The sequence below is a fragment of the Hypomesus nipponensis genome, chromosome 19 (genome assembly GCF_054491055.1).
Source record: "Hypomesus nipponensis isolate SF chromosome 19, ASM5449105v1, whole genome shotgun sequence".
Classification (NCBI taxonomy): domain Eukaryota; kingdom Metazoa; phylum Chordata; class Actinopteri; order Osmeriformes; family Osmeridae; genus Hypomesus; species Hypomesus nipponensis.
In genome coordinates, this window is record NC_140379.1 from 17,490,001 (window position 1) to 17,511,270 (window position 21,270).

Genomic DNA, 21,270 nt, shown 5'->3' on the forward strand with positions numbered 1-21,270 from the left:
ATATTTTCATATACTAACTAACTTTTAATCAATGCAACACGTATATCCTTGAAAATGCAGAGCGGCTAATTTTTATTTTATGTGTGGGTGTTTTATTTAATAGAACATCCCATAATAAAAAACAATACTTCTTATTTTTTGATAATCCATAATTTGCTTAATTCTTTGTTCAGACAGTAAAACATATTATTTTGTCATTAGTTTGTGTGAATTTTACATCTAATGTGGATTTCTAATAATTGGGTTAGTTTGTCCTGTTACTCATGCACTTTTTGGGGGGGTACAAAATACTTGAGGTGGAAGAGACTTCACTAGAACACAGGCTCCAGACCCGAAGTAACCTTAGGTTCAATCTGCTCTACGCTTCTCCACCATCTACATCCATCGTCGATATTGACTAACATACAGTAACATCCTATTTCATCTTGACCAGTCAGTCTTTATGCTGTATTAATCTGAATGTTTACATTCTTGTGAGGACACCACACTCTTGAGGAAGCTGGAGGATTCTTTAGTGGGTTAAGTTCAGTCCATCGTCCGAATGCCTTTCAGTCAGAGTACTACAACAAACTAGAGCTTAGCCTAAACAGCTGCCTTTGGCACCTTCCCAGTTCAACTCCTCTGAGGACAGAGCTCTTTAAACATACAATACCGCTCCCTCTAAAGCATTGTTTACCTCGCCTCATCTCTCCATTCCTCCCTTAACTCCTCCCAGCACAACACTTGCTTCTCACCACCGCTCCAAATGGCTTGTACATGTCCATACAGGGGATCAATAACCCTTTCCCTGTATACAAAGCAGCCGAGGAATATTAGGCTTCATCATGGAAACGGGCGTCTGTGTGTGATGTCGAAGTAAAAAACAATGTTGTGAGTGTACGTATGACTGTGCTCTTTGTTTGGCTGTGGGTGAAGGGGCTCCCTGTGTCTTTTTACTTTGTTTAGACTGCTTGACTGGGAGGGCATTTACGTAATTTTAATGCATGGGCCCTCTCATTAGTCAAACATGCCTGCGATGGGGAGCCCTTTGAAGAGACCCGTTCCGGAGGGGAGTGGATTAAAGGATGGATGGGGATAGGGAGGTAGTGTTGTGGTCAGAGCCCATCTTTCAGGACTCATCCTAAGGCCCTGTCTCCCCTCTAAATCTCCCAGGGGTCCTGGAGACATATGGCTACGATAAAGCACCAAGCATCCATCACACACCTTCTTAAAACCCAGCCACAAGTCGTCACAGCAACCAGAGAGGTCACCAACCTGGTGATGTAAGTCTACAGTGCCACCGTGTCCCATTCTTCCCAGCTAGGGGCAGCTAGGAGTCCAAGCTAGGGGGAACAACAAGGTATTTGGTCACTCACAACCGGGCAGTTCAGTATAATGGATGGCTTTTGGGATGTAAATCTTTCAGCACGCACATCTATTCCTCAATGTGAGGCAGGTATGTTTCGAATAACAACATAGATTTGCCACCCAGCTCAGGATTCCGAAGCTGGCGACCCTGAGTGCTTGCCTACTGGATGAAGCATACAGTATATTGTTTGATCACTGGGCTGTGAACCTTCGGCAGACTCTTCCCAGCATGGAAGTGCGTCACTGAGGGGGAAAAAAACGGAATGACTATTTCTGAGTGGTAAAACAAAGAACACATAACAGGGTCTTATCGCTCCATACGCGTACACACAAGTCCCGGCAACTGTTAGGGTGTGTTTGTTTTGTACTTCCAGTCGGCATTGACTGACTACGCAGCAACACCACAGACTCATCATCAGTCCTTTGACAGACAGTCTTTGTTGCCATGTAGCGCCGCGGGTGGCTTTGATCTGGGCCACTATTCACACCAACTCCCTCGGGGACAGAGCCTGTAATTCAAAGAGAGTTGCTTTTATGGTGAACACAACAGAAAAGAATACATCAAACTAACTAGCTGCAGGGAGTGAGTCATTCAACCAGCAAAGCTTCATCAAATTAATTTGTTTTCAGTGCCTTCAAAGCATAGTTTTTCCCTTAGAATAATTTCAGTGAAGCAATTCAGTGTTCCTCTCACCATCATTTCCAACCCCAGATCGCACCACATGCCCTTGTGTTTGTGTGCATTGTCTTCCACAGCTCATACTGGGACTGTGCGTTGGATCAAGACAGAGGAAACCATAGAAAAGCAAAGACGGATACAATCCAGTACAGTCGGAAGGCTACAAGGTGGCTGTCTGGTGAAGCTGTGCAGGGGATGGTGACATGTGGTGTGTGCTTCTGCAGATGAGGCTGTCCGCCATGCTGCTGTGTTGAGTTTACTGGGAATGTCCATGATGACTTTTACAGACTGCAGGTGATTTAATGACACCCCAAGAGAGCCCAGGCATCCCGGGTTTCCTCTGCTCATGTTGTTCTGGGGAACCCCCGGCCCCCTTCCACACACACACACGCGCACACACACACGCTGCCCTTCACCTTCACCCCTCAGTGACCCTTCCCTTTACCCTGTCACAGCAGTGACTAGAAAAGAGTATTTAACGAGCCAAGTGTAGATGTAGAGATGTCATTCGCTACTCAAATCTAGGCACACTCCAGGATAGTGTCAGAGCGGCACATAGATATTACTCACTCCAAGGGCGAAATAGTCAATCACACATCGGGGGGATAGCTGTGGAACTTCTGTGTTGGCGCATACAGACATCTTTGTAATCAAAATAAAAGTCAGAGTCTGAATGTTGTTGGCTAGCTTGTCAAAAGTCCCATTCACACAAGCTGTATAGTATTGCAATCTAAATTCACACTAATTCTACAATTCAAAATTCTAGTAAAATTCACTTAGTCGTTATCTAAGGGATTATGTTAGCCAAATATTTTTGCCAGATATTAAAAATCCAAAAATATGTGCCAAATGTCTGATTTTGCGCTCTTAACTCACTCATTGACGGTGCACAAGAGTACAAAGGTATAGGGAAAACATGATATGGATTTCAGGAAAAAAAGGTTTGTTAATGTATAGTGTAAGGCCAGTCGAATGGATTGGGAAATGGACCTGGCAGGATTTTATATTTTCGGAGCTGGAAAGAAAGACGTGCTAGCAGTCACATGGACATTGTCCACATAATCATACAGTATGATCAAATATTGGGGGGACGTGTCCCCTTGTCCCCCCATAGACTTACGCCTCTGCCTCACTCCATGATTAAGATGTCCTACGAGGATTTGGAAACAGCACCTCACAGTGGTGATAAGCAGAAGCAGGTCAGATATCTTCCAGTTATCAGCCACGTTTCCACATTCCTCGGTTTTTAGTCCCCCAACTCCTAAATCCAGCATCCTCCCACACAACTTTAGCCCAACAGACCCCCATTTTTCTGAAAACCACATGCTGTTCTATCTGTCCCCCTGGCTGGAAAAACACCCTCACCATTTATCAGACCTGTCATATTAGTTGACAATCTTGGGCCTGCATAGTGTTTGGGGTCTGTCCTGATCATCGTGGAGCTCTGTGCGTGCTGTGTGCGTGTACTTTGTTAACCCAGTTCCCCACCTTCCGACGCCCCATAAACAACTCCCTTCACAGATGCAAGGCCTTCGTGCTGTCACAGCCGCGCAGCTGCTTCTCTTCTCTTGTGGCCTGGGGATAAACACACATTTCAGACATCCCAGTTAGTGGGTGAAGTCCAATTAGTGTAAATCATGTCGTTTTAATCAAATGTGCTGTATGTTACAATGCTGCTGACTTGTACATGTAATCAAGTCCATGTTTAGACAGAACAACCTTGAGCACTACAGGGAAGGTTTTGTAGTACAGAGCACGCCAGTCATGGGCCATCTGACGATAAATTAGAGATTGAATAATTACCCTGGGATTGTCTGGAAGCAATTTCGTTATTTGTATGATTTTGATTTGACAGGAAAGAACACAGTGAATAGAGGTTCCTGACAGTGAAATTATGTGAGTGAGTCCAAGCAATCGGAGAACTTTTGCAATGTGGCTTATGGTCATTCATGGACACTGGAGCCTCCTGACTATTTGCAGCAGGACCTGACAGTGCTGGACAGTTAGGAGGGCCAGTGACAGTGTCAGTAAACAGCAAGGAGCATGCACACTTAACGACTCAGCACAGCAATGTATTTGTTTGGTGCTGTTCTGTAGGACTACAGACCCTACCAATGGGACCTCATCACACTGGAGTGAAGCTCCATTAAGTTTGGATAGAAAACAGGAGGTTGACACCAGCCCGCGTATCCTGGAGGCCCAGAGGTGCATCCGCCACAAAGACTTCTTCCTCTCTCAGCTCTTTACGAATGACTTCATTCATGTAATTGCTGCTCATGCCTTCCCCAGAAATAACTCCCAGGTTCCAGGCAGATGCTGACTAGAAGATCAGTGTGAGAGAGATTCTGCAGGACTTGATTCTACAAGACTTGGCAGATATTCCGGAGTCCAATGATTGGCCAGTGATACATAGTTTTATTTTAGGATCAATTGAAAACAAAGGCAGCCGGCCATCAACACATACCATAGCACTGACTTGTTGACTGCCACTCCCTGCCATATCCTGACATATTGAAATATGAATTTCCTGTATTGACCAGAGCCCTGTGACTGCAAAAGCTACTTCATTGGGGCACCATCCAAAGTGTTAAAGGGATAGTTCCATGTAGGAACTATTTTCTTTCTACCGAACTGCTCACACCTTTTTCAAATGTATATTTGGGCGCTTCGAGCCCCACAAACCAATCGCCATCCAGTTCCAAATAATAAGGGAAGGCAGACATCTACAGCTGATATCTCCAAAACTTGACAACTTACACCAAAACAATCTCAATGGATAAATGGCACTCCAGTTAAGAGGAAACATTTGTATTTAAGGTATTGGAGTGAACTATCCCTCTGTGCCTGTAACAAAGATCTTATGGACAGTACATTTTTATGACAATGTGAGGTGATAACCCAGACGTCTTCAGGCTGGGCTTCTTGTGTGACCTGGTTACTCATCGAAGCTTCATCTCCAAACAAACTGCCCCTCTGGCTCCACACTCACTCACATCCCACACCACACCATACAACACTGTGGACAGGGAGACATAGCCAAAAGACTGCCAGATTCCATTTTTTCCATTTCAATTTCAATTGATTTGATCAATAGGGACAGTGTACATGAATGAACATTAAAATGTAAATGCGCCCAATGATAGCCAAAAGGCTGGTTTCCGTTGGCAGTCCCCCTGCCAGAGTGAAGAAGCCTATACAACCTAACATGTTAAACTGATGTAGAGCCACAGTCCTGCTTCTCCTCCCCCACCAACACACACACACACAACGGGGTTGGGGCAAAGATCTGAAGGAACATCCGCTAGGTCCAGTGGAGTCAACGTGGCCTCACTCCCGACTCCTTCCAGACAGCAGCTGGTCGATAAAGCTGCTGCTGATGTGGTGCTGTGGTGGGCCAGAGGTGCTGAGGCAGCCTGTTCCTCCGACACGCCCTGCTGCTGTTTGTTGTGGAGCCTTCGTGTCAGAGTTACAGTACGAGACAGTAGAGGCCTGCTTGTTTCCCGACCCCTGCTGGTCTTTAAACAGCCTGAGACTTCACTGCAGTTCCCTCCAGCTACTCAGCCCAGTCCAGAACCATCCAGAACAGACACTCACAGCTGGGCTTTATGTAGCACAGAAGACTGCATGCGGTCAGATAATGAAAAGCAGATTCCACAGCCTGGGGACTATCTGTCTAGTGTTTTTGTTCAGAGATGATACAGAGAGGGAAAGATGACAAGTTGGAGTGTCTGATTCAGCAAATAATCGAGGACAGGGACATAGGGCAATACAGGCTTTGTTCAGTTGAAGGGAGTCACTGCAGTTTCCAATACAGTACAGTCAATTGTTTACCATCCATTTTCCAGTTTGAGAATTACTTGGGAAAATATTATGGCACGTTAAAAGTGGTGTGTGGTGCTTAAAGTACAAGCCTGGTGCCAACATTCAAAGTGAATGCTCTCTCAGCCGAGGGAGAGGCACACTTCAACTTGATTGGGAGTAAAACAGCTATCAGCCAGATGTTAATCAGCCTGAAGACAGCCACCCAGGCATGGTTCAGCCAGCCAGTTCAAGAGGCTGGATCTCAGCATGGCAGCCAGTAGGATTCAGAGGAGTTGAACATAGTAGATACAGTACTGAACGATTCATGGCTGTTTAGAAATATTTCTTGCATGCATATTTCTTCATATCTTTTTTATGACTGGCCTTGCCATTGTCTGTGTCTCTCTTTATATAACATGTAATACTATGGCTCAACCATTGTGCATGTAATGACTTATATTATGAACTAAATGTCTAGATGTTGGTGGGGGTAGGACAATTTAACAGAGAACCAATATAGTACATTTTGATCAACATGACATAAGCAGTTGATCTTTTGAGAATCTCAATTGTAATCTGAGAAATGTGGGTACCAAAGCCACTGAAAAGAACTGGCATCACCTACTTTGTCATGGGCACTGTGCACTATCTATCAATAGGTCCCGGAAACTGCGTTTGTGTGTCTCACTGACATCTTAATCACCAACTGCATCACAGGCACTGTGCACTAGTTGCAACAGATGTCATTACGATGTTCATCCATATTGCTTCCTCCCTCCCTTGTCGACACTTGGGTGCGAACTTCCTCTGATTCAAGCAAAACACACCTTCAGCCAGCTGCCAAAAAGATAATAATTTCATTACACGGGTAGGGCGGCATACTAAGGAGTTTAACTAATTCAGCTTGGTTACACCATGCTAGGAAGTCAAAATAAAGGTCAACATGCCTACATTCATGAAGCCTATATCCTGAAAAAGAGTGTAGTAGTTTTAACTTGTTCCACCTCATTCCTGCATTATGTCTGAACCTCATTTTACTTGTGGTCAGTGATGTTCTTCCAAAGACAATATGGACCAATCGTGTGTGGCCTGGCTCTCCATTTCCCTCATGGTTGTGGTGATTGAAGTCTTTCATGGCCCTGTTAAACCTGACAGATCGTGTGATCTGAGAAAAGGTGTATTTCATAACTGACAGCACTGCATTAAAAAAAACAGGGGTGATTCAATATTTCATTCACTTTATTTCCAAATTGTGCAAAAAGTACAAAACCCATCGAATGCATGTATAAAACCATAAAAACAAATTATACTTTTTTATACAGGAAGAAAACACAGATCATTGTATTTACAAACAATTCCCACAGCTGTACAATCCAATAAGATTCCTCATTTATTATTTACCTACCAAGGCGATAGAACTGAGGTAGCATAACCAATCAGAGAGGGTTTAAGCATGAAAAGGAGAAGTTGATGGGGATTCATAATGGTGGCTTTGCTTCTTATCATGTATCTTTCTATCCACACAGAGTCTCCCATCAACAGACCAACAAAGTCTGCACATTTACACCGTTTCTACTTCACTCACATGACAATGAAGTCCAAAACTGAATTTCAACAGTCAGAAGGACATCGCCAGACTTCTCCAACTGAAATACGCCCGTGCGTGCCTCCAAGATAAGTGCTTTTCTATAACGTCCGTGTGTGTGAGTATCTGAAAAGGATCTGTGCACTGTGAGCACAGAGTATTTGACAAATCATTCCTAAGTGCACGAATGGTAACTTGATCTAAGCTGTTGATGAGAACCATAGGCTCACACATTCACAATCCTCGCACACAACAAATGACCCTACTACCCTATACCTACAATGGACATTTACACATTCACCTGTCTTGGCCGGGGACCGCTTAAATCTACAGAAAATATGAAATCAAGTACAATGTTACTAGAAGAGTGGGGTAGAAAAAAGATTCAATAAATACAGGGAGAGACGTTCTAATTTTCTCAAAAAAGAACATGAATGAAATGTGAATATTCTGGATAAGTCCTTTCAAAGGCCCAGCCCAAACTTGCACCCATTGCCTCTTGAGGTCACATAGACAGAAGATTTTTGCAATGTTTTTCCTCCTTCACCAGATCGGCTGCACGTTATTGACACTGGAGGCACTACCAGCTTTCTTCAGGAAACACCTCTTTTCCTTGGAGGTTTGCCCTCCCTCCCTCCCTTGTTTCCCTCCCTTCCTAAGCTGCCCTTCTGTGCTTCCGTCTGTCTACCTGTCTATCTGTCTATCTGTCTATCTGTCTACCTGTCTATCTGTCTTTCTGTCTGTCTGTCTGTTTGTCTGTCTGTCTACTTCAAGAAGAAAGCCTGCCATCCATAAACTAACTCAAGTATCAGAGCCTAAAGCAAAAGTTTTTTAGTAAAAGAACAGAATAGGCTACCAAATATAACATGAACAAAACAAAAAAGTAAAAAACCATGACATTAAAACATAAACCTAAACTCTGTACAGAAGGATTAAATACAGTGTCAATAAACATTCCTGTGTATGGAGACCAATGATTTGCTTTTAAAATAGAAACATTCAATATAACAATTTTATTTCTATAAAATATGATATACATATTTGATTTGAAATCAAGCTGCAACTGTCAAGACTTGTATAATTCAGCACCAGCTGTTTGATGTGTCTTGATATTGCACAGCATATTTCATTAACTGCTCAGCATCTTAGAAGAGTAATATCCACATCTGAAGTTGAAAAGGAGAAGAGACAGAATGTTCCATTGTGATTTTAGCCACTGCCTTGTAGCATTGGGTTACTATTTATTAGCAGAGAGGGAGACGGGTCTGTTAGTTCAAGAAGAATATCTGCTTCCACCTAGGGCGGGGCTCGAAGACAGACAGATGTGTTGCCCTGGAGACGGCATCAAACCTGCCGGCCTTTCCTGTCTCTTGAGAGCAGACCCCAAAGCCTTGTTTGTCGCTGGAAGAGTGGGTGTGAGGCCCTTGATAAACAGCGACTCACTCCCTTACAGCAAAGACCCGGAATGAGCCACCCTCAGTGTTGGTCTTACTGCAGGGGGGAGAGGGAGAAGGACATGTCAGGGTTCACTCATACAACTACAGAACACTGCTACTAAATCCATGATGTTAGGTTCAAATCGGATCCATTTGTGTGTTGGTGTTGAACTCCAGTTCAAGTTTTCCTGCATAAGCACCAGTGGCCCATACTCAAGCTCACTAGCACCGTTGCGAAGCAGGGTAATCATGGGACATGTACGTAGGTGGAAACATGACTTCTACACTGGCTCATTGTTACCCGTGGCTTCAGCTCCTGACTTTTCCAACAACCACTACATAAGGCTATTGTGCCTGGCCTGATGACTTTTTCTTCCTACTTCATTAGTGGAGAGGCCTTGAAGGCCTGCCATGCTAACTAATGTCAGGACGAGGCCAGTCCCATTGGCATCCAACAGGGGGTCATTATCTACATAGGGAACTACTGACTCAGCCTCCAATAGCTTTTCCACCCATTCCCTGGGGTAACTGGAGAGGCTGTGATTACTTCCTCCTAATAGAAACCTGTCCAAACGTCCTACTGCCGCCCCTCCCCTCCCCCCCAGCTACCTCCCCCCTACTTCCTCAAGTCTCTGTCATCTCAGATGGCAGTAAGAAATAAGGCGAGTGTCAGTCTGTCCCACACGGTCTGCCCTGCTCCCCACGGCTTGTCAATACAGACCTCCCTGTACTGGATCACATCAAGGCGAGGAGGCTCCTGCCGTGAAGGCCTCTTGATTCTAGCATCAGATTTCACAGTACTTAGGCTCAGCTGATTTTGGCTTTGCCGCCCCTTGCACACTCCACTGAAATGTCTGGGTAAAGTAAGCAAAGAGTCCATGTGTGGCCCGTCCGCATGCAAAACCACACCATTACTCTTGCACCCCTACGTGCCAAACATGGACTTGGCCGTAAGGGCTTCCGTGCCTGAGCTGTGCACAACCGGCCCGGGCCACAGACTGACAGGGGAGGGGTGGCCGAGGAGAGGACTGCTGAAGGGGTACTATATGGTGTAGGAGAGGGCATACCTTTCAGACTGAATGCCGTTCTTCAGGACTCCCACGTAGCTTTTCTTCTTTTCCAGAGGCAGAACGTCCACATGACCTCCGCCAGCCTTGATGACTCCTGCGTGGATGGCAGCTTTGCAGATACTGGAGTTCTGATGGACAAGGGGGGAGTGAAGAGGGTTATCTACTACTCCTCAAGAGCTCTATGGGAGTCAGGTGGCTGAACGGGAATTGGGCTAGTAATCAGAAGGTTGCCGGTTCGATTCCCCGGGCGTGCAAAATGACGCTGTGTCCTTGGGCAAGGCACTTCACCCTACTTGCCTCGGGGGGAATATCCCTGTACTTACTGTTAGACGCTCTGGATAGACGCTCTGGATAAGAGCGTCTATTAAATGACTACAAATGTCAAATGTAAATGAGAAATTCCCATTCCAATCACAACCTACACTATCACTAACAGCAATAAAAAAAAAACAACGGCGCAGTGCCAAGTGACACAGCACAATGTGAGGGTCTAACTCCTGTCTGAACCGCCATGCCTGGCTCCAGTGCGTGTCAGCCCAGGGCCCTTATCACCCCCCTGGAGGGTTCATTCAGTTCTCTGGTCATTCCTCACACAGGCCACACTCCTCCACAGCTCACTTGACAAACAGCTCTGCAGCTCAGTCTGGCCAAGCTGCATATATCTGCCTGCTGGCCTTCAGCCAACCCCTGCAGTCAGTCCAGCAGCACCACACTGTAAGTGTACTCTACTTTACTCCTGAACTCCTTCTACTGTCAGCTGTAGTTGCTGGCTGGTGCTGATGCTGTGAGTGTTAAAGCTAGAATCACGCTCGGACCCTGCAAATCGAAAAAGAGTTTCCTCTCGAAACATGTCCAACACGTCAAAAGCTCAACCAAGAAAAAAGCGCCAACATACTGTAATGTGCTGTAACAAATCCAACGCTGTAACAACTGAGTAATTGTGTCAAACCTCACTTCCATCTGTTCACACGGGTAACCTGACGGGTTATTGGTGTGCCCTGTCTCATTCCTCCTTGCTCGTTCAAAAGGTTCTCTCCTCCAGGACTAGGCCCAGGCCTCAGGCACGTTCCTGGGCCAGTTCTCAGCCAGCCAAGGCCAAGCAGCTGTGTGTGGTCAAGGCCGGCACTGGGAGACACATTACGGGCCTGGGCTCACCATGGTTCCCATTCCCAAAATGTTCACACTGCTGTTTGGAGGCCGCTCTCTGGGTTCTCCCACCACAAAGACATCATGGTCTCTTATGGTCCAGGGGACGAGACCACACTCATGTGCTGCCCAGCATAAATCAGCTCACAGCTTCAGAGGAGCATCTCCAGGGAGAACACTGGCACACTGAGGTCTGTCTGTCTGTAGGAGCTAAGCAGGCCCAGAGGACATGAACCGCTTGACCTCGGAGACCCTCGGTGTTCATGGCTAGCGAACATGGTCACGTTGAGGTCTGAGCAGGACATGCGGTCCTCATTGAGGAGGGGGAACAGGTACAGCACTTACATCTGTGTAGATGTTGTTGCCAATCACAGGCGCCCAGTAGGAAGGTTCACTCTTACAGTTGGCCGGACAGAGAACTCTGTGGAACATTAAAAGTATGAATTAGTATCAAAGAGCACAGGCGCGGATGACCATGCAATCATGTCTGCTACAGAAATAGCGTGTCAATAATGTCTGCTACAGAAATATCATGTCAATGACGTATGCTATAGAAATATCATGTCATGAGTGTTTGTAGTTGTTGGCTGGTGTCACTAAACTGCCTGCTCTATAAATGATACAATTCACTCCCATAGGTGATGACAATGCAGGGCTTATGTACAAGGTGTGTCATCAAGCAGCTATTTCCTTCTGCTCAGTGAGTGAACACAGTGGGCGTGAGCTGGGCACCTGGGGCAGTTGGAAGAGGGCCTCTTGAATGGGCAGATCTCTGCCACGGTGGCATAGCAGTCCACAGACTGTCCTGGGGGAAGAGAGAGAGAGAGAGAGAGAGAGAGAGAGAGAGAGAGAGAGAGAGAGAGAGAGAGAGAGAGAGAGAGAGAGAGACAGGGAGAGAGGGGAGGAGCACATCATCACCATCTGCACCAGACATTAAGCACAGTGTCATAAAAAAGTCTGTGCTCCACTTCATCTACACAAACACTGTTTGACTTACTTTCCACTTTGGCCACCACAAACGCATTGCCAGGCTTGTATTTACTGTAGAGAAAGATGTCAGTCAGTCAGGCAAGAAAATCCCTTGTTGCACTTATATTGCATCAGTGTTGCCTCGTAGACTGCAATACTTCAGAGGACCTAAGTATCACGGCAGAAATATCTTACAGACAGAAATATCTTACCTAAAAGATTCGACGCCATTCTTTGTGGCCTTGACGAAGAATGGAAGCTTGTCTTTCCTGGTGGTGTCGACCAGACCTCCGCTGTTATCAATGATGCCATAGTGCATCGCAGCGCGACAAATACTGGATTGCTGAACCATCAAAAGTACACACAATATCAATACCTAGAACAGAGTCCATTGCATACAGTGTGATGGTGTGTCGAGAAAGGCTGTGTTCTATATTGTATGAATATTTACCACGTCGTAGAAAAGGGTCCCCCACACTTTGCCTTTCTTGTTCAGACAGTTGGCAGGACAGTTGAACCTGTAGAGAGATGAGGAAGGTTAGGCATGGGCTGAGAACCAAACATACTAACAGTGAGAGCAAACCAAACACAGACCTGTTACATGTTGCTCCTTTGCACTTGTCACGCATTCTAGTCTCACACTTGATGTTCTGAGCTGCAAAATAAAAGCGTGCAAATCCTTGAAATCGTGCCGCGAATCCAGACGTAGATTCATTCCACAGTTTCTTCAGAGATTCACGTGTCACTTACCCAGGAAGGTGCTGCCGGCCGGTTTAGGGGTGAAGGGCTTGGGGGAGGAGGATCTAGGGTTGGGAGACACTTTGGGAGATGAGGGCTTTTTGGGAGCAGCAGGCCTGGGTTTGGGTTTGGGTTTGACTGTGGTGGTCCGCGGGGGAATGGGCACCTGGGCCTTCTCCACCTCGTTCATGTCCTCTGTCTCTGAGCGCTGAGAGGCTCCTGAGGCACACAGAGAAGCAGCGGGTCAGAAAGCAGCTGGAAATGTCAAACGACTTTGTCACTTTCTCGACAGCTCCGTCACAATGGAAACCCCAAGGAGTGTGTGCTCACCCTTGTAGCAGAGATTATCCCTGCATCCTCCCCCATAACTGGGGGGGCACTGGGAGCACGGGCGCCCATGTTGGTAGGGAGCCTCCCCAATCCAGTTGCCCCTGGAGACGGAAACCGGTGTTTAGGATGACTCAGCAAAAGATTCGACTCGAGCATTGCTGGGCACAGAGCTTCGCAATGATCCGTACGCCCTCTTCACATTATCACCCACCTACACACACACACACACAATCCTGGGGCACGCACTCGCTCTTAAAACTGTCCGACAAACTAGTGAAAATACGACCCGCTGTTCCGCTAGCAATTAAGTCATTAGGGCTGTCTGGAACACGAGACTCCTCTGGGCCTGTTGGTCTTTCCTTCTCCTTCATTGTTGTTGTATTCTAACGAGGGGAATGGAATTTCTCATGGCCTCAATGTGTCATACCTACTGCGCCCTCTTAGGAAAACGTTTACAGGAACATAACAGCGAAAAAATTCACATTGTTCCGTGTGAGCTGACTGGGGTTTGGGGTTCGCTCCACACACAGCCCACAGCATGTGGCGGACAGGAAGGAGACCGTAAACAGGCCGCCAGACACCAGAGGGGCGGACCTCTGGACGGATGTGAGAGGAGAGTGTTGGTCTTACTTGGGGGAGTAGTTGCAGACCAGGTAGAGAGCGTTCTCCCAGACTTCTCCCCACACGTTCATCCTTGGACACAGGTGCACGGCACAGCCCACTCTGCTCGTGGTGGCCCAGACCAGCTGCAGACAACGACAACACTGGAGTCACCACACGTCCCCATGCAAGGCTGTTCACACCAGCAGGACCTTTATGGAGGTATTATGTAACTACATGTACGAATGTCATGCACGCAGAGTATTTCGACTTGAGGTTTAGCAAGGGGCCAGTCTGAGAGAGAGGCTCAAAGGGCGGTAGGAAGCACTATGTTACAGTAGACCTGAGAACTCCCACCATTCTGTTTCCCCTTCTTTCTCTCTGTACACCTCTCCCCCTCATAGATCTGTCAGTGTGGCCACAGGAAGTGGCTCCCATGCAGGGCCAGATTGATGGGGCCGCGGGGCCGTAGGGGCTGGAGGAGCCGTGAGAAGAGACCGCTCTTTCATTCAGACCCAGTCAGAGGAAGGAGACGCACCTGGAGTGTGACCACAGTTTGTTTCCTGTGACACTCTGTGATCATTCTCCGGGTCCCCTTCGGCAGGATAAATAAATGATCACGGTCATTTGGATCGAACAAAGTGAACTCTTGGTAGGACCACTTCCTCTGTCAATAGTACGGCTCGTTGAATGTCAAGCTATAGCACCAATTGAAAACAAGTCTGGCATTCTACACATGGGATCACAGTGCTAACTTCCTGTTACTGTACAGTGTGTTTCAAAAATACAACTCCACTTTTCTCCTCTGTAGCTTTCTCACTGAATCACCCCTCCCTCCCTCCCTTTCAGGAATGTGCATCCCGTTCCTGGGCCAAGCGGAGGCAAGGAGCCGTTCAGACTTCAGTCAGTTACTCAGCATAGACTCACAAACAGCCACAGAAGGGGTGAGAGACGCAGCTGGTGTTGGGGATCCCTGTCAACCCTGAAGACTGACTGTGATAGCTGACCGAGGAGCTAGCCTAGCTTATCAGCAGTGGTCAGGACCATCTTCCCACATCAACGAGCATTCCCAGGAAACAAAAGACCAAAACGAGGAGAGGGTGCCCGTATTTGGCATTGTTCCCTGCATTCGGGATCCAGGTCAAGCACAGCACTGATTGGCGTGTCTGGGAATGGCCTCCAGATCCTACTGACCTGCCTTTACTGTCAACACAGTGGGAAGGGTTAGCCTGTTTTCACAAACCCATCCAAGATTCTGAGTAAAGTCTATGGGGAGAGGAGGCCAACTCTCTCTGTCCTTCCATCTTCTCCTGTCCTACTGTTTTCCCCCTCTCGCTTCCTCTCTCTCCACTGGTTCACTCCAAACCCCTCTTTTCCTGTTTACAGCTTACTCCCTCGCTCTTTCTCCAGAAATCTTTTTTTTCTCTCGTCAAACTTTCCACTCTTCTCGACGCGTTTAATGGCACCAAACTTCTGCCTCTCTCTGTCTCCGACACTGACCCTGGGCCGGTGTGCATCCTGTGTTGTGAGCCAGTGTTCTGCTCGCCACCTGTTGTTATATCGAACAGTCCCTGACTAACGGACAGCATCACCTATGAAGGCCACATCTGCTGTGCACCTCCACCACCTGTCTAAAGAGGAACCACATGGACAGACAGACATCACAGACTTCACCCTTGGAGATAAACGATGGCAGTTCAAAGGAAAACGCGTAAAAGACAGTCTAAGCTCCATAAAGATCCCCAGAGGCCAGGGAGGATTCGAGTATCTTGCTTTTCTGAGAGGAAGGATTGAGAGAACTCGGGTCACGAACTCATGAGCTCTTCAGTCTATCTCCAGCACTGGGGGTGCTCTTCGATGGTGAGGCTCACCTGGGTGTAGTGGGTGCACATGGGCCCTGAGCAGCGCTCGGGGCACCAGGGGTTGCATTCGTGGGGGTAGGGGTACGTGTAGTCCTTCACCTCGTCGTACCAGGCCTGGACGTGGTAGGCTGGGGAGCGGTACCTGCAGGACAGCGGCACACAGTCACACCCTGCTTCAGCAGCACAGAGAGCTCCAGCTGCACGTCAGGAGGACATCCAGGGATCTGAGACGGGCCCCTCTAGGTGCTTTGGCCCCCCAGCGCCCCCTAGCTGTTTAGTCGGGTTCTGATCCGGCACACGGACCCGCAGCTTGTTCAGCTCCAGCCCTAGAGAGCCGGAGCTCCACTGGAATCGAATTACATAAACGAAACGTGCCTTCACAGCCTGACGAATCAATGATGGCCCTTCATTGTAAACATGTCTTTTTACGGTAGTGAAAAGTGCTGAGCTCACAGCCCGACAGCGGAGAGGAAGGCAGAAAAACAGGTCAATGCCGGTGCTGGCATCAGAAGAGAGAGGGAGAGCGGTGGAGGGAGAGTGGGGTGAGGGGGAGGGGGCTGTGAGAATGAGAGCAGATTCCTGGAAGGACACCTGCTGAGGGAGCTGTCCACTGGCACACACAAAGAACCCTACTGTCAGGCCGCGACAGCATGAGCACACACAGAACACTAGAGCACACCCACATACAAAAGGTTGCCGTGCAAACAAAGATTCAATTGGAAAAGTTGCAACTTTGCAGCTCGCTAAAGGAAAATGCAATGACAGCGTTCTCCGAGTCAGACACAATGCATAGTGTACAATGTGTGTTTGTGTTTGTGTGTGTGTTGTCTCACCTGCCCCAGTGAACAGCCAGGTTCTGTCCGATTGACATGAGCAGATCCTGAGGTCCATGTTCCCACTGGCACTCCTCAGCCCAGTGAGTGGCAGAGCGCTCCAGCTCATCATCCCACACCTGCACACACACACACACACATTCATTTCAATACAGATACAGTAGCAATGCAGCGGAAGCCAACACATTGCGCATGAACTTTACTATAACGCAGCTCAGGATTTCTCAGTGTAATAACAATGGCATTGTACATGCAAGTAAGGCCACTGGCCTCCCCTCTTCCTCCTCCAACCAGGAGAGCTGACAAAGACTCGGACACAAGAATAACTGGCGCTCAGGACACGTGAGGGGAGTCTGGCTCTGGTCCACTGCAAATCCCCCGCAATCACAGCAGAATTAGCCCCATTTCCTGAGTGGGTTTCTCTCTACTTGTGGAGAGGTGGGAGGGCAGGGGGGTGACACCTCATCTGTGCCCCTTCTCACCACCAGGAAGGGGAGGGGTGGGAGGAGTGATTCTGCACAGTGTGGCTCCTCACAGTGCAACTCAGTAAATTTCCAGGCCCCTTGGTGGTCACCACTACATACACATCCACACACCCAGTGCTCACAGCCCACGCTAGGCTGGAGCCCTGGGCCGGGCGTCCAGCGCTAGCCAGCTTTCCCGGGGCCTGGCAGGGATGAGGATGGGGAGGGACACGGGCCTCTTCCTCCGCTCTCCTAACCACGCTGCAGTCACACAGACCACCACACGGTCACTGCTACATCTGTCCTACATTAACCACAATCCCCCGTGCCTGGCCGTCCAAAGTACATTAGAACCCACTTGCCCGGCCACCACATTCTGTAAACATTGTCTCTCTCAATAACATCCATGGTTCTCGGTACACAATGGCTTGCCATAGCTCTCCTCTTCTCGCTCATCCGTAACCCCTTTCCCTCCCTTCCGCCCCACCTCTCTTCCACCACTAAGCAATTTGCGACTCCTCCGCGGGCCAGTCCGGCCTCCTTCGCTCCCCCTGTCCTCCCCTGACCCACCATCGCTCAGTTATTCTGTCTTTCTCTATCTCTCTCTCTCTCTCTCTCTCTCTCGCTCTCTTTCTCAGCATTTAGTGTAGGATCAGGGCAACTATCCCACTATGAAAGCTGGCTGGCACAGCTCTTCGGTATGAGTTCATCTTTTCCATGGGGAGAGAAAGGCTTTGTGCTCCATTCACCAGCCTGTCATTGTGGTGGAGCTTTGACCCGGGGCCCATAAACACTCACCTAGATGTGGGGCACCATGTGTCTGACAAGTTCACGTCAACAGACCCTGCATTCATTTATGTCACACTTATGGTTCATATGACCAAATAGACTTTGGAGAGCCAGCAATTCCAATTCATCGCTAAAACATCAGATTTGATGACAGGGTATAGTTCATGTCCGCAGTTCCATGAATTACACCTTGACGCATAAACTTGTATGACGGAGATTTCGGAGCTCTGTAGATTGCTAGACTGTTGGTGGTAGCTGACAAGAGCAGATAAGGGCTATCATGGGAAGCTGTGCAGTGTGTCTCACCATATACTCCATGTTGGAGGCAGTGGGGTAGACTCCTCCCCTCAGCTTGTTGTGCAGTTGGAGGATCTCGTCGCGGTCTGACCACTGGATGGCCCGCCGGGTCCTACTGCCCACTGTGTTGCCGGTGCTGTTCTGGTCCGAATCCTGGTACCGGCTCAGCAACTGCCTGAGCTCAGCCGACTCTGGCAGGAAGAGGGCAGCTGTGTCCATGGCAGAGAGCAGCAGGACAGCCAGGGAGAGGCTGAGGGAGAGGGCTGGCAGCCATGCCATGGCAACGGTAGTCATTGCTGGCTTGGGTCTGTGAGGCGGGCTCTGGGTCTGGCTCTGGGCGGACAACAGTGGGCAGCCTTGTGTGAGCTCTGCTGCACTGTGCTGCAGACCTGATCTGTGGGGAGAAAACAGCCTCTGTGATCCTCCGGCCTCACTGGGAGGCGACCTCGCTGGGAGCCAGCCTCGCTGGGAGCCGGCCTCACTGGGAGGCTACCAGCCAACAAGGTAGGATACAGAGCAGAGCACATGAGCAGGCCCACAGGCACATGCATAAACACAGCTCTCACACACATACACACACACACGCACACCCAACCCCTGGCGCCGAATGCTGGGTAGCAAACATCTGAATTGCTTTTGCCTCTGTCTCATTTGCAATTCCAAACGGAGTGAATCGGGGCATAGTCAAACACAGTGGGACACTGCAGAACTCAGCCGAACATCAGTATGAAGGACGGCCGTGGTGATTTGCTGGAGATGGTGGTTGCCACACACCAGACACACTCAAGAGGGATCCATCTTAAACTGGATGTTGCATCACTCTCCGACACAGAAGTGACATCAATCCAAACCACAAGTTACTGGGAAGGTTAGTAACCCAGCAGTATCACTCCACAGGAAAGTGAAGTACTTCTGTTCCCGAGTACTGCTCCCATAAGACAATTGCTCATCACCACATTGTTACCGGATGATCATCAGCTCAACCAAATCCTCTCCAAGACTATTTTAACGTAATACGAATCCAGCAATTATCCAGGGACGGCCAATCTGATCCATAGCCATGACTAATGATAGTCTTCTATGGATTTCTGAGCTCCGTGCTAATGCATGGGTATTGACTTGCATTAGGAATTTGTCTTTGTTAATTACTTGTTGTTTTATTTGTGCTTTGGACGTCTAACCTATCAGTAAACGTGAACAGTGCTTAATTAAAGTCGTTCATTTTCCCTGACAGCATTGGATACTGGAGTGACTTTTAATTTCACTAGAAAGACAGCAATCAGCCAGGTTCATGGCCCTGGGCTCAAAGCCCAGAATTGACTCGAGAATACAAGCTTGTCCTCATCAGAACTTTCACCATCCTCATCACTCCTACTCTCTAGGCAACCTGTCCGACTCATTAGACCAGTCACAGAGGGAGAGAGGAGGACACTGAGAATCACAAGACAGAGGAGGTCAAGATCATCTGAGGCAGGCTCAACTTTGACATCCACGGGCACTGGCCCCAGTCACAGTAAGGCTAGATTATGACAAACAGTAAGACTGCCCAATTACCCTGTAGGAGAGAGAAACATGGGGTGAGATGGAGAGAGAGAGGGGGGGGGGGGTGGTGGGGCAAAAACAAAAGCAGAAGGGGAAAGAGAGAGAGGGATGGGGAGATGAGAGGAGGAGCATGGTCTTACACTCGTAGCACTCACTGCATCCTTCTATCCTCTCTGCCTGGAAAGGCGGCATGAGGTCTGACGCCCGGTCTATGTCAACACACTGTTCCTGTGCCAGCAATGGACCAAGGGGTGCTGGAAGCCAGCCGGTAGCCCTTCCACCTCCCCCCCCTCCCCTGCAGCCCTTCTCACACCAAGCCTCCACCATCCTTTATTTCTGGGCCCTTCTCATCGCTCTCATGAATTTTATACCCCGGTGGCAGACAGTGCAGAGAGGGCTCTCACACACACTCAGGTTGCCTGGCCAACGTAAACATGGGCTCATGGGCGTTGAACCTGGTGCAGCCTGACCTGGTGTCTCTGCAACAACTGTCCTCCACTGCCCCCAAGGCTATGGGAGAAGGCATCATACCAAAACACAACTATTAAATACAACCACACCTCACAGACTTTGCTCTTAAATACTACTCCATCTCCATAACTGCTTTGGTTCAGACAGTTCTGTGTGGATGTACACATTTGTATGTGGCAACGCCACTGTTAAAGAGTCTTATTTTTCTGACGGCAGCAGAAAAGAGGAAGAACAGACTGGGATGTATGCCAGCCGTGCACAAGTGGATGGTGAGAAGGATTTTGTGTCCCATATGACTAGCACATACATTTACTGGCTGGTGAATAAGTCTGGCTAGAATTCATTTCATCTCCTCAAGTGCTCACTCTCTATTTTCCTTGACACTCAAGGAGTCAGACAAATACATTGTACTATGATAAGGAGTCTTGAGAATAGTTCATGCATCTTTAATACCCACATATGGAATTAAATGTTCTAGCGTTATTGAAATTACTGACGTACTAAATATATTTTGGCGGTGTGTGATGGCGTTGAATAATCAATAATGCACTCATTTTTATGAAATATCACTATTCATTACCTTCCCCTCAATATAGTATTAATTAAATTGCATAATTCAACCAAAAGTAAGGCATCATATTTACCTCAATCGCTAGTAAATCTGGAAATTATCCAAAGTTGATTTGGGGAATTTCAAGAGTTTTCTTCTCAGCGCAGATTGATTATTTTCCTTTGGCCACTGCTGCTGGACTGCTTGGCTCGGTAGCTGTGGTTCTGCAGGTTAGAGGAACTTTGTGACTTCAGACTGACTTCCAGCAGCTCCTCAGTGCCTTATATAGTGAGGGAGACCCCGGTCAAGAAGTTTGAAGATGAAAAAAGAAAAGAAAATCCTAATTCATCCTACTCTCCCCCACAAACCAGCCCCTTTCAAGAAGGCTATGTTCTTGGCAAGCATCACAAGCGCTGACGAGTGATGTCGAAATGAAAACGCAAAGTATGTAAACCATTACGAAGAAAACACGTAGTTAAATTTTCTCTGAGTCAGATTTTTACTACTCTGCGACAGTAGTCAGAATTACGAAATAACGCGCAAGGTAACTTAACTTTCATACACAGGCGCTAAACCTCAAGTATTTTCTGGAAAGGTTAATAACTTTTTTTTCACGTGAAGGCTGTAGTGCTTTTGTATTAGAGTACTGCACACATCACACAATAGCTCATCAGTTTAGTCACTACATTGTTACCGGACGATGATCAGCTCTACCAAATCCTCTCTGTATCATAATTTGATGTTTCATTCTCGTCGCTGCC

At 47.9% G+C, this 21,270-nt stretch overlaps 1 protein-coding gene across 1 annotated transcript; it reads right to left on the reverse strand.

Moving 5' to 3' along the window:
• Positions 1-7,048: 7,048 nt before the first annotated feature.
• Positions 7,049-20,748, reverse strand: crispld2 (cysteine-rich secretory protein LCCL domain containing 2). Its single transcript, XM_084682739.1, has 15 exons — positions 20,604-20,748; positions 17,956-18,340; positions 16,397-16,515; positions 15,573-15,705; positions 13,732-13,847; positions 13,102-13,202; positions 12,784-12,990; positions 12,628-12,688; positions 12,485-12,551; positions 12,246-12,376; positions 12,062-12,105; positions 11,797-11,869; positions 11,410-11,485; positions 9,916-10,046; positions 7,049-8,903 (listed from the first exon to the last, which is right to left on the reverse strand). The coding sequence occupies exons 2-15, from the start codon at positions 18,238-18,240 to the stop codon at positions 8,852-8,854; spliced, it is 1,596 nt and encodes a 531-aa protein (XP_084538865.1). The 5' UTR covers positions 18,241-18,340; positions 20,604-20,748; the 3' UTR covers positions 7,049-8,851.
• Positions 20,749-21,270: the final 522 nt, after the last annotated feature.